General features: G+C 43.7%; 1 protein-coding gene across 1 annotated transcript in view; it reads left to right on the forward strand.

Moving 5' to 3' along the window:
* Positions 1-13,323, forward strand: part of CFAP47 (cilia and flagella associated protein 47) — a 502,125-nt gene that overhangs the window by 54,035 nt on the left and 434,767 nt on the right. Inside the window, exons 11-14 of the mRNA XM_054720946.1 lie at positions 1,382-1,526; positions 2,425-2,433; positions 2,943-3,131; positions 3,232-3,328. Coding sequence (XP_054576921.1) covers positions 1,382-1,526; positions 2,425-2,433; positions 2,943-3,131; positions 3,232-3,328 — 440 coding nt within the window. The remainder of the gene's footprint in view (positions 1-1,381; positions 1,527-2,424; positions 2,434-2,942; positions 3,132-3,231; positions 3,329-13,323) is intronic.

The raw sequence follows: 13,323 nt of genomic DNA on the forward strand, positions 1-13,323 counted from the left end.
GGGGCAGCCACACCCTCGAATTTCCCCCACCCCAATAGGGGATGGGGCCAGCCAGCCAACCTCCCGCAGCCCCTCCCCCAAGCCGGCCCCACCCCCAACTGCCCCCTTACCCCAATAGGGGGCGGGACCGGCCAGCCAACCTCCTGCAGGCCCTCCCCCCCCAGCTGCTGGCCCCTGATCGACCCCCCACACCCCATTTGGGGGCAGGGCCTGCTGGCCCACTGCCCACAGCCCCTTCCCCTGGACACCCCCACCCCTGATCAGCCCCCACCACCCCGATTGGCCCACTGCCCACAGCCCCTTCCCCAGCCAGCTCCGCCCCCATTGGTCCCCCCTCACTCTGATCAGGGGCAAGTATGGCAGCTACTGCCCACAGTCCCTCACCCATTCAGCCCCCCATCCCAATCGGGGGTGGGGTCTGCTGGCTAATTGCCCATGGCCCCTCTCCCCTGGCCCTGATTAGGCCCCGATCAGGGCCGGGCCAGCCAGACTCCACCCATGCATGAATTCGTGCATTGGGCCTCTAGTAACTAGTAATAAAATAGAGCAATGATAATAATATACTGTAATAAAAGCTATGTGAATGTGCTCCCTTGTGTTCTCTCTCTCTCTTTTTCTCTCTCTCTCATAACTGATCTGACAACCAAGAAGGTTACAGTGTGACAGGTGGGGAGCATATGCAGCATGGATACACTGGACAAAGGGGTAATTCACTTCCAGGGCGTGATGGAGTGGGAAGGCTCCAGGTTTCATTGCGCTACTCAGAAGAGCCTGAAATTTGAAACTTGTGAATTGTCTATTTCTGGAATTTTCCATTTAATATTTTTGGACCATGGTTAACTGAAACTGTGGAACATGAAACCATAGATAAGGGCAGCCTGCTGTAATGGGTTCATACTTTATGACTTAATTATTAAGGATGAGAATCTGCTTAATAAAATTTGCTAAGAATTGAGGTAGATCAAGGTCAGAAGATATGAATAATTGTACTTTTTGTTTTTTTGTGTGCAAAATATGTGGTGGGTAAAAAGGAAAAGCATGAACCCAGTTAGTGAATATGAAATATATCACTAATCAGATTCATATCTGCTCCTGTCTGTAATCTAGAATTCTCCAAATTGCTTACTAGTCTAATTTCCCAAGAGTGGGTTCAGTGTAAGGGCCATTACATTTTCTATGATTTGGTTAAGAAGGATACTATAAATATTATCGTAGTTGTCTGTGTAATAATGACTTGGTATATAATAGGATATGAGGTAAAGGACTAGAATCTGTCCTATTCACCATTTTATGCCTAATCCATGGTATAGGTGCCACTCAATAAATACTGGTCAAATAAATGCATATATGAAAATATTAACACGACTTGCTCATATTGTAGGACGATTTTCACAAAGGTTCCAAGGCATAACTATGTGGATACTGAGTTTACATATACTGATTCTGAAGTACTAGAGAAGAAAGCACATGAAGACTATTATAAAAACTACATTGACTCTTTAAGGAATGCACGCCTGAAGAAAAAAGCAGGGAGGAGGTAAAGTTCACTTCCTCAAGCAATATGAGACCCAGATTGTGATGCCTATAGACCCAGATTTTTTTTCTTTACTCCTTAGTTTCTCTTTAGTGTTTTAAATTAACTTTTCATATATGAAAAGAGTAAAACCTTGAACTACTTTAACTGCAATGACTTACTTTCTCACCTTTGATTTGGGAGTATCTGGTGTGGTCTCCCCAATAGCAGATCCTAAAACAGGGATGCCAGCACGTGAGCTTTTCAGAGAGTGTTCTTTTAGGAGAAATGTGTACAGTGTGAGAGAGACAGGCTAGGGCAAGGGAGGGAACTGAAGACTGGTGTGTTTCAAATAAAGTTTAAACTCAGCCTGGTGCCTAGGGTCTGTTGAACATCCTATATAATAAAGAGGTAATATGCAAATTGACCATCACTCCAACACACAAGATGGCTGCTCCCATGTGGACACAAGATGGTCGCCACAATATGGCTGGCAGGGGAGGGCAGTTGTGGGCAATCAGGCAAACAGAGGAGGGCAGTTAGGAGGGACCAGGCCTGCAAGGGAGGGCAGTTAGGGGTGACCGGGCTGGCAGAGGAGAGCAGTTAGGGGTGACCAGGCCGGCAGAGGAGAGCAGTTGGGGGTGACCAGGCCTGCAGGGGAGGGCAGTTGGGGATGACCAGGCCTGCAGGGGAGGGCAGTTGAGGGGGACCAGGCCTGCAGGGGAGGACAGTTGGGGGTGACCAGGCCTGCAGGGGAGGGCAGTTGGGGGCGACCAGGCCTGTAGGGGAGGACAGTTAGGGGTGACCAGGCCGGCAGGGTAGGGCAGTTAGGGTCAATTGGGCCAGTAGGGGAGCAGTTAGGTGTTGATCAGGTTGGCAGGGGAGTGGTTAGGGGGTGATCAGGCTGGCAGGCAGAAGTAGTTAGGAGCAATCAGGCAGGCAGGTAGGCGAGCAATTGGGAGCCAGCAGTCCTGGATTGTGAGAGGGATGTCTGACTTCCCGTTTAGGCCCGATCCCACCTGGATTGGGCCTAAACGGGAAGTCGGACATCCCTCAAGGTGTTCCAGATTGGAGAGGGTGCAGGCTGGGCTGAGGGACACACACACACCCGTGTACGAATTTTGTGCACCGGGCCTCTAGTAAATTATAAAACATAGTTCTTCCTGCCTTAAGCCAAAGCAGCTTGCTTTTGTGCTCCATATCAATCATTGACTGTCAGCTATTCCTGGGTGTGGTGGGATGAGCATAACTTCTTTGGGGAGGTGTTTGAGAGTGGGGTCTCCTCAGCAGAAGGAATTTTTATACAGATTAATACATCAGTCTGCTTCAGTGAGGCAGCAATAACATGCATTAGGAGGAAAATTTGAGTTTACAGATGTAGTTTCCAAAAGACTTGGCCTCAATTTGTTGTTATTATGATTTCAGCAAGGAAGATGTGTATGCATATGATGATCTAGACATAGGATTATGTCCAGCTTCAGGTATGAAGTCACCTGCACTCTTACAATCGGATTTGGAAGTAGTGGTCCCACCTTTAATACAATGTGAGGTCAAACCTTACCAACCGCTATGTACCAGGAATATGGAATCCAAAGAAGCAAAGGCTCTAGGAAGAAAGGCATGTGCAATATTTTACTTTTGATTATGCCATAAGAATTATTAAATTACTTTTTGCTAATATTGAACAATTAATTTTGGAATAATTTGATTTTTCACAGGTCCTCAAAGCCCTTAAATCTCACCCAACCACTCTTTCTGAAAAACGTGATTGCAAATTAATTTTGACACCAAAGCAAATTCATCAAGTAATCGTTGGTAAGAATTTATAAATACCTACTAATGTCTTTGTTTAACAGATGCATTCAAGTACAATTAATATTCCATAAAATTTACCAGTTTAAAGTATGCAAGTCAATGAATTTTAGTAAATTTACAGGGTTATGCAATCATCATCACAACTCAATTTTAGAATGCTGCCATCACCCTCACAACATTAGCCAGTTACTCCCTATTCCCAGCCCTAGCCCCAGACAACCACTGATAAACTTTCTATCTCTAGATTTGCCTGTTCTAAATATTTTGTATAAAATGAATAATACAATGTGTTCTCTTTTATATTGTTTCTTTTACTTAGCTAATGTTTTTGAGGTTCATCTACATGGTAGTGGGTATACATTATTTTTTTAAATCCTCACTGGAGGATAGTTTTCCATTGATTTTTAGAGAGAGTGGGAGAGGGAAAGACAGAAAGAAATAGCGATGTGAGAGAAACTCATCGATTGGTTGTCTTCTGCATTCACCCCAACCAAGGCCCGGGCTGAGGAGGAGCCTGCAATCGAGGTACATGCCCTTGACTGAACTCGAACTAGGGACCCTTCAGTCTGCAGGCCAACACTCTATCCACTGAGCCATACTGACTATAGCATAGGTATACATTTTAAAAATATATCTAAATAGTATCTAATTTTGCCCTGGCCAGATTGGATCAGTGTTTGGAATGTTGGCCCTCTGACTGAAGGGTCCAGGGTTCTATTCTGGTCAAGGACACATACCTTGGTTGCAGGCTCAATCCCCAGGCCTGGTCAGGGAAGTACGGGAGACAACCAGTCAATGTGCCTCTCTCACATCTATGTTTCTCTCTCTTTGTCTCTACCCCTCCCTTCCACTCTATCTAAAAATCAATAAAAAAAATTATCAGGTGAGGATTAACAAAAAATTAATAGTATCTCATTTTATCAAAATTCCATATTTTATTTATCCATTTACCATTTGATGGACATTGACCTGTTTCCAATTTGAGGCTATTGTGAATAATGCTGCTATAAACATTCACATACAATTCTCACCCGAGGATATTTTTTCCATTGATTTTTGGAGAGAGTGGAAGGGAGGGAGAGAGAGGGGAGGAGGAGGGGGGAGAGAGAGAGAGAGAAAGAAAGAGAAAGGAAGAGAGAGCGAGAAAGACGGATGTGATAGAGACACATCTATTGGTTGTCTCCTTCATGCCCTGATTGGGGCCAGGGATCAAACCTGCAACCCAGATATGTGCCCTTGATCAGAAATTGAACCCACACCCCTTGGGTCCACAGGCCGACACTCTGACCACTGAGACACACAGGCTGTTTTCATTTCTGTTGATTAGATTCCTAGGAGTGGAATTACTGGGTTGTATGGTAAGTTTATGTCTAATTTAAAAAACTACCAAAAATTTTTCTAAAATGACCTCACCAAATTACACTGAGTGGCCAGATTATTATGATCTCTGAACGCATAATAATCTGGCCACTCAGTGTCTATCCTATATAGTAAAAGGCTAATATGCAAATTGTCCCCTCGACCAGCAGGCAAGCCAGCCAACCACCTATGTCCCCTCCTCCTGGCCAGGCCGGACCCCACCCATGCATGAATTCATGCACCAGGCATCATATATATATATATATATATATATACACACACATATACACATACACACACACACACATACACACACACACACACACACACGTATACACTGAGTAGCCAGATTATTATGCATTCAGAGATCAAAATAATCTATCTGGCCACTCAGTGTATAGTCCCAACAACAATGTATTTTGACAACATCTCTAATCATGAGTTAGGAAACAAGTGACAACTCCTTAACCTTGCAGAGATGTTACACTGTGCCCTTCCCTAGATAATTTTCACCAAGCCTGTTAAAAGATGATTACAGTTAAAGAAATAATGACTATAGTGGTCCAAAGAGGGAATTCCCATTTCCTTCTCTGCAGGCTTAGGGTGGCCCTGAGATGCGGGCAGAGGATGATTAATTGGAATGGATGTGCTGTCTCCCTCTAGGGAAAATACTGCACAAAAATACCAAATACCAACTCTGATATTATCCAGATTAAAGGAGACATCAAAAAATGTACAAAGTCAGAGGCAAAGCAGTGCTTCCATTTTGTGCCATGCATGTAGATAGGTATTGGGCATTATAGTCCCATGAATTTACCTTTTACTATTGGGTGGTAAATGCTTTGTGTCTTCCAAATTGGTGACCGACTTGTCAGATGATCAGATCTATTCAAATGCAAAAGGAGCAAAGTTAGAGATTACAGTGTCCACTGCCTATTCTACAACTCCTCCACCAACTTCTCTCCCTTCTCCACCTGGTGTCCTGGGCATTTTAATAATGGCCCTCTGGGGCAGGGCCCCTGTCTGAGTTTACAAGGTCAGCAACTATGATGATGGGAATTTTGAATCAGTTGGAGGAAGCATGTATGGGGGAGGCAGTTTATGAAATCAGCAAGGAGATGTAGGGGAGGAAAATTTTTTCTTCTACACTTTTGAGTTCTTTAGCTGGTTTAATAATTTAATTGACTGAAGACAGATTAATAGGAGAAAAACAAATTTAGTTTCATACATATGGGAGCACCATCCTATATAATAAAAGGCTAATATGCAAATAGACTGAACAGTGGAACAATCGAACAACTGGTTGCTATGATGTGCGTTGACCACCAGGGGGTATGCGTGGAACATGGTGGGCGTTGGCTGTGGTGGGATGGTGGAGCAGGTGAGTGGGGGTGCCAGATCAAGGCGGGGCGCTGGTTGCTATCATCAGGGCGAGCCTCTGGTGGTTACTGAAAATTCTTTGCTCCCACGTGCTGCAGTCCTGCCTGGCGCTTACATCTTGCTGCCGGTGCTGGCCCTACTTGCACCTGATGCTGGTCCTGATTGCTCGGCGCCATCAGCATGTACGAGAGGTGGCTGCTGGCCCTGATCGTCCCTCAGGGCTTCTCCATCTTTCCCTGCTCCTGAGGGTGATTGGGGCCAGCAGCCGCCTCTCGCACCTGCTGTCGGCAACGGCCCCGCTCACACCCACTGCTGGTGCCGGAGCCACCACTTGCACCCACTGCCGGCACTGGTGCTGGTCCCACTCCCACTCACACCCACAGCTGGCGCCGGAGCTGCCGCTTGCACCCACTGCTGGCACCCGGCACCGGTCCTGATCGCTCAGCACCGTCAGCGGGTGTGAGCGGCAGCTGCCAGCCCCTATTGCCCCTGAGGGCTTCTCCATCTCTCCCTGCTCCTGAGGGGTGATCAGGGCAGCAACCACTGCTCACACCCACTGATGGCTCTGACCCTGCTAGCACCCCCTGCTGGCGCCAGCCCCAATCACTCCTCGCTGTCACGGGTGCAAGCGGGGCTGTCAGAGTGTGGGAGCGGCAGCAGCGGGAGCATGGGTGCCAGCAGACGGGGCAGGGGGGCCGTGTTGGGAGGGGCTGGGTGGGGGCGGGGGCACAGAGGATGGGCCAAGATCTGTCCCTGTGCCCACTGCAGCCGCATGGCCCACAGTTCCCTTCAAGGCCCCTAGTAAAATATGAAACCCAAGGAAAAGTCAGACAGTTGAGGCTTATATGCTATCCTGAGCTGTGGAATGGGTTAGGAGCCTGGAGCTTCAAAGGAGAGGAGGGTAATTCACAGGACCAGAAGAACAGATGTTTGCCCCACTACACAGGTCATTCAGATAAGTTATCTCTGGTAATAGCTCTTTCTCTGAGCCACAGACCCCTAAGTTCTTTTAGGTAGTCAAGAGAGAGGTAAAAGTTTCTCTTGAGTCTGCAGGGTCTTAATTGCCTTCAGATCAAAATAATCCACATGCTAATGTGACATTTTGGGGTCAATTATTCTGTTTCTCTTCAAGGCTCACTCTCACATTTATACCTCAAGGTTGCTTTTCCAGCCTATGCACAGAACAGGGAGTGGTACTCACAGAAGACATTTTAGTTAAAGGAAATTTTGCTCTATAGTTATCATATTTTTAAAAATTGAAATGACTGTCAAGAGATACAATAGAGGATTTAGAGATTAATTGAGTCAATTAGTGAAAACCATTATAGTTTGTTTCATCAGCATATTTCCAGTCATTTTGGTTTTACGCTACCATTTATTGATACATTATTAGCCAGTCATTGTGTTGAATAATTTACAAACAGGATCTCATTTAATCTTTTAAGTAACATAAATAACTTATGAGGTACATAATTTTATTTCCATTTTAGAGGTGAGTAAAGAAAAGCCCAGAGGTGAAACACTTTGATCAAATTGCTCAAATATTGAGGGGAGGGAGGGGATTTGCCACATTTTCTGTCTTGATTTCTCTTCTCATTTTTTTTTATCCTTTCCCAAGGATATGTTTTATTGATTTTAGAGAGAGAGAGGAAGGGAGGGAGAGAGAGAGTGATAGAAACATTGATTGGTTGCCGCCTGTACACACCCCAACCAGGGATTGAACCTGCAACTTATGTATGAGTCCTGACCGGGAATCAAACCTGCAACCTTTCTCTATATGGGACGGAGCTCCAAACAGTTGAGTCACCTAGTCAGGGTTCATTCCTTTTTCACAATCAATGTTTTTCTCTACAGTATATTTCTCAGCTTTTTCTTTTTTTTTTTTTTTACCAACTTCCTTTTTCTCTACCTCATAGTATGTTAAATCATAATATACAATTTTGCATTTGTTTTCATAAAATATATGTCTGCATTTTTGCTTTTTATATTTTTTTCTATCTTTGTTTTGCCATTAGAGTAATATTGGCCTCCTAAACAGAGTTGGGAAAGTTAGGATGTGTTCTTTCCTCTACTATATTCTAAAAAAGTTTGAGGAGCATTCTTTATACGTTAGACTTCTTCAGAGAGACCATCTGAGTAAGATTTCATTTTCAGATGATGTTTAATTACAAATTCAATTTCTTTAATAGTTGTAGGACTATTCAGATAATCTATGTCATTTTAGGAGAGTTTTGGTAGTGTGTGTATTTTTTGTTGTTTTGTTGTAGAACTGATCCCTTCCAACTAAGATTTCATGTTTTTATGTATAGAGTTATTTGTAGCATTCACAAATTATCCTTTTAATGTTTAAGTCAGCAGCATCTGTAATGATAGAGAGCATGTTACCTTTCTAATATTGGAAATGTATGTCTTCTTATTTTTCTTTTTCAGTCTTGGTAGTCTAGGTTTATCAATTTTATTGTTCTTTTCAAAGAACTGGCATTTGTTTCATTGATTTTTCTCCATAAGTTTTCTGTTTTTAATTTCAGTGACTTCTTGTCTTGTATTTATCATTTCCTCCTATTTGCTTTGGATTTTTATTTGGGTTGTATTTCTTCTAGTTTCTTGATTTAGACCATTTTTTCCCATAATATAGTAATTTAGTACTATAAATTTCTTACTAAGCAGTACTTTAGCTACATCCCACATATTCTTACATATTTTCAATTTCTTTCACTTCATTATTACCTAATTTCCATTGAAACATCAACTTTGGCTCATTGGTTATTTAGAAGTGTGTTATTTATATTCTAAGATTTTTCTGCTTTCTTTCTAGTACTGTTTTCTAGTTTGATTCTATTTAGTCAGAGTACACACATGTATGGATTCAATTGTTTTAAATTTTTGAAGATTTGTTAAGTTTGACCCTGGATGTGTTCTCTCTTATTGAGGTTCATGTGGCTTGAAAATAAGTTGTATCCTGCTGAAGGTTCTTTAAATGTCAATTAGGTTCCTATTAGTTAATGGTATTGTTAGGAAACTAGGTAGAGCTAGGAGGAAAACCATTAGAAAGGTTTATAGAATCACCCAGTATTCACACAGGCCAGGAGTAGTGACTGAAAGTTCCCACCTGGCAAACTGGACAAGACAAACAAACCTTATAATTGATAGGACATTGGGGCAGAATACTCAGAAGTTCTTATCTCAGTAGTGGAGATTAATTATTACTATTCTGAGTACTACTCTGGACTCAGGTAACTTTCATAAAAGCAAGACTAGGAAGGATCTATCAGTTTCAAAGCAACTTCCAGAACAAAGTTCAAGAATATTTATAGAAATACAAAACATATCTAGCACATAATGTGGTAAATACTATATTTGACACCCAAACAAAGACTATTAGGCATGAGGCAAAACAACCCCTAATAAGGAGAATAGTGCATCAATTAAACCTACCCAATACTGATACATATGTTAGAGTTGTCAGACAGGGACATTAAAGGGTTTTTATAATTATCTTCCACATATTAAAATGATTATTTAGAGACATAGAAGACATGAAAAAATGATCCATATGATCTGTAGGTTCAACAAAATTCCACTCAAAGCTCCATTAGTATCTGTTGTAGAAATTGACAGGTTCATTTTAAAATTCACTTGGATGCTGAAACCGGTTTAGCTCAGTGGATAGAGCGTCGGTCTGCGGACTGGAAGGTCCCAGGTTCGATTCCGGTCAAGGGCATGTATTTTGGTTGCGGGCACATCCCCCGGTGGGGGGGGGGGTGCAGGAGGCAGCTGGTCGATGTCTCTCTCTCATTGATGTTTCTAGATCTCTGTCCCTCTCCCTTCCTCTGTGAAAAATCAATAAAATATATTAAAAAAATAATAAAATTCACTTGGAAATGCAAAAGAATTATAATAGTCAAAATGATTGTGAGGCGAAAGTGATAACAACTACACTATGGAAACATGGTAATATTCAAAACAACTGTGAAATAGGAAAACAAGGTGGAGATAAAACAGTACCTGGTTTAGAGATTAATTACAAAGCTACAGTAAGGAAAACAGTGTGATACTGGCATAAATATAGATACATAGACCAATGAAACATAAGTGAGTGTTCAGAAATAGACCTACACATATTAGACAACTGAATTTTGACAAAGGAACAAAAGCAATGAAGTACAGAAAGGATAGTCTTTTTAATCAGAAGTGCTGGAACTTATGAGTCACACACTAAAAAGATAAAAACTCAGAACTAGAGTTTGTATCTATGTCTTACATCATATACCAAAACTAAGTAAAAATAGATCATAATCCATGTGCTTCCTTATAGAAGGAAGCATAGGAAAAAATATCTGTGATCATGAGGAAAGCAAAATGTCTCAGATAAAGCACAAAAACACAATCCATGAAAGAGAAAAATGGATAAATAGGGATTGATCAATGTTAAATACATCTGCTCTTCAAAAGATACTAATAAGAGGATAAAAACAAACCATTGATTGAGAGAAAATTTTGCAAATTATATATCTGATGAAAGAATTGCAACCAGAATGTATATAAAAGTTTTGAGACTCAATTTTGAGAAAACAAAAAACCCAATTAAAAATGGGCAAAGAGTTTGAATAGATAGTTCATTAATGAAAATCTACAGCTGACAAGTAGGCACATAGAATGATGCACAACATTGTTGGTTGTTAGGGAAACAAAATAAAACCACAGTGAGATAAACCTATTGGAATGGCATAAGTTAAAAGAAAAAAGCTCACCATTTCAGTTGTTGCTGGAGATATGAGGGAATTGGACTTTTATAGTATACTAGAGGCCCGGTGCACGAAATTTGTGCACGGGGGTGTGTGTGTCCCTCAGCCCAGCCTGCACCCTCTCCAATCTGGGACCCCTCGAGGGATGTCTGACTGCCCTTTTAGGCCCGGTCCCGGTAGGATTGGGCCTAAATGGGCAGTCGGACATCCCTCTCACAATCCAGGACTGCTGGCTCCCAACTGCTCGCCTGCCTGCCTTCCTGATTGCCCCTAACCGCTTCTGTCTGCCAGCCTAATCACCCCTTAACCACTCCCCTGCCAGCCTGTTTGATGCCTTAACTGCTCCCCTGCCAGCCTGTTTGCTCCTAACTGCCCTCCCCTGCAGGCCTGGTCACCCCTAACTGCCCTCCCCTGCAGGCCTGGTCCCCCCCAAGTGCTCTCCCCTACAGGCCTGGGTCCCCCAAAACTGCCCTTCCCTGCAGGCCTGGTCGCCCCCAGCTTCCTCCTCTGCTGGCCTGGTCACCACTAACTGCCCTCCCCTGCTGGCCTGATTGCCCACAGCTGCCCTCCCTTTCAGGCCTGGTCCCTCCCAACTGCCCTCCCCTGCTGGCCATCTTGTGGTGGCCATTTTGTGTCCACATGGGGGCAGGATCTTTGACCACATAGGGGCAACCATCTTGTGTGTTGGAGTGATGGTCAATTTTCATATTACTCTTTTATTAGTTAGGATAGAGGGTGGGAGCTGGCTGGTTTGCCCTGAAGGGTGTCCCGGATCAGGGTAGGGGTTCCCTTGGGGTGTGGGGTGGCCTGGACGAGGGGCCTCTGGTGGTTTGCAGGCTGGCCATGCCCCCTGGTGACCCAAGCGGAATTCCTGGTATCTGTGATTTATTTATCTTCTATAATTGAAACTTTGTAGCCTTGAGCGGAGCCAAGCCTCCTGCTTGCTCTGTGGCCGCAGCCATTTTTGTTGGAATTTATCTTCTGTAATTGAAACTGTAGCTTGGAGGGGAGGCCAAGGCAGGCCAGGGCTGCAGAAGCTTGGCTTCCTCCATCGCTGGGGGTAACTCAAGCCTCCTGCCCTCTCCAGCTCCGTGGCTGCCACCATTTTTGTTGGGATTTATTTATCTTCTATAATTGAAACTTTGTAGCCTTGATTGGAGGCCTGGGGTGGCCAGGGTGTGCAGAAAGCTTGGCTTCCTCCATCGCTGGGGAAACCCAAGCCAACCTCCTGCTCTCTCTGTGGCCGCAGCCATCTTGGTTGGGTTAATTTGCATACTCACTCCTGATTGGCTGGTGGTCGTGTCTTGTGGGTGTAGTGGAGTGATGGTTAATTTGTATATTACTCTTTTATTAGATAGGACTAGTGGCTCCGTGGACAAAATTTGTGCACATTAAAAGGGAATTAGAGGAATTATGTTAATATTACTATTTGTCCTTTCTCTATAATAGAAGTGTCTGGCCAGCCCCACCCCCATTGGGCAACACCAAGACCCGGCCGGCCCCACCCCTGTCAAGTTCTGCAGGGTGGTGGATGCAGCCTCACATCCCGGCACCAGGGTGGGGGGCATGGCCTCAGGTCCCCCAGCACCGGGGCGGGTGGAGCAGCCTCAGGTCCCCTGGCCCTGTCCTGCACCATGCAGCCTCACCCATACCTGCCGTGCTGCGGGATCCATCAATGCACCTCCTGGTGACTGGTTGTTTGGTTGTTACGAATGAAAATAAAGTCATGCATTTAAGCATGCACATTCATTTTTAATGCCTGATTTGTCTATATTTTCTAAATTGCAAAATAAATAAGATCTTCAGCCAGATAGCATCTTAATGCCAAGTTTTTTATATAATGACATACCATCCTCTTCACTCAGTATGCTCCATTTGAATAGATTAAATATATGCGACTCATATGAAAGGCACTGCTGCTTGCTCTTAATAGAGGAAGCATTAGCTCATTACCTAATGCCATAAGGTATTAGGCATATACTGGCATATACTGACTTGAACAAAAGGATAAACAAACAAACAAAAAAAAAAACACACAAAAAAAACAATGTTCAGTGCTATGGACGGCAGAATCCTCTCCCTTTCCCTTTGTTGTTTTTTTCTGCTTTCCCATGAACCTATGTGCACTCTGCCTCAAAATCAACACACAAGATAAAATCAGATGCTGTATTCTGCATTTTATAGTGCCATTTGAGTACAAAGAGTTGTTTTTCAATCTTTACTTTTTTTTTTTAATCAATGCAGCTCAAACTTGCTCCCAACGTTCCAGGAGCCAGGCCAACATGGCTGTGCGGTCACACCTTTGCTAGGTGCTGTCAGGCTTCGTGCCTGGGGTAGGGAACACGCCAGGTGTGGGTGTGGCTGGAAACAAATCAGCTTTCCTCTCTACATAGCAGGAGTCTTTTCATTATAAAATGCAATGCAGCAGCCATTTTCCATTACCCCCATTACCAGCCCTCCTCGCCCGGGGGCATAGGAAGGGGCTGGGAGGATATTTACCCTCGGCTCTTT

Source organism: Eptesicus fuscus, chromosome 1 (genome assembly GCF_027574615.1).
Source record: "Eptesicus fuscus isolate TK198812 chromosome 1, DD_ASM_mEF_20220401, whole genome shotgun sequence".
In the NCBI taxonomy this organism is placed as follows: Eukaryota; Metazoa; Chordata; class Mammalia; order Chiroptera; family Vespertilionidae; genus Eptesicus; species Eptesicus fuscus.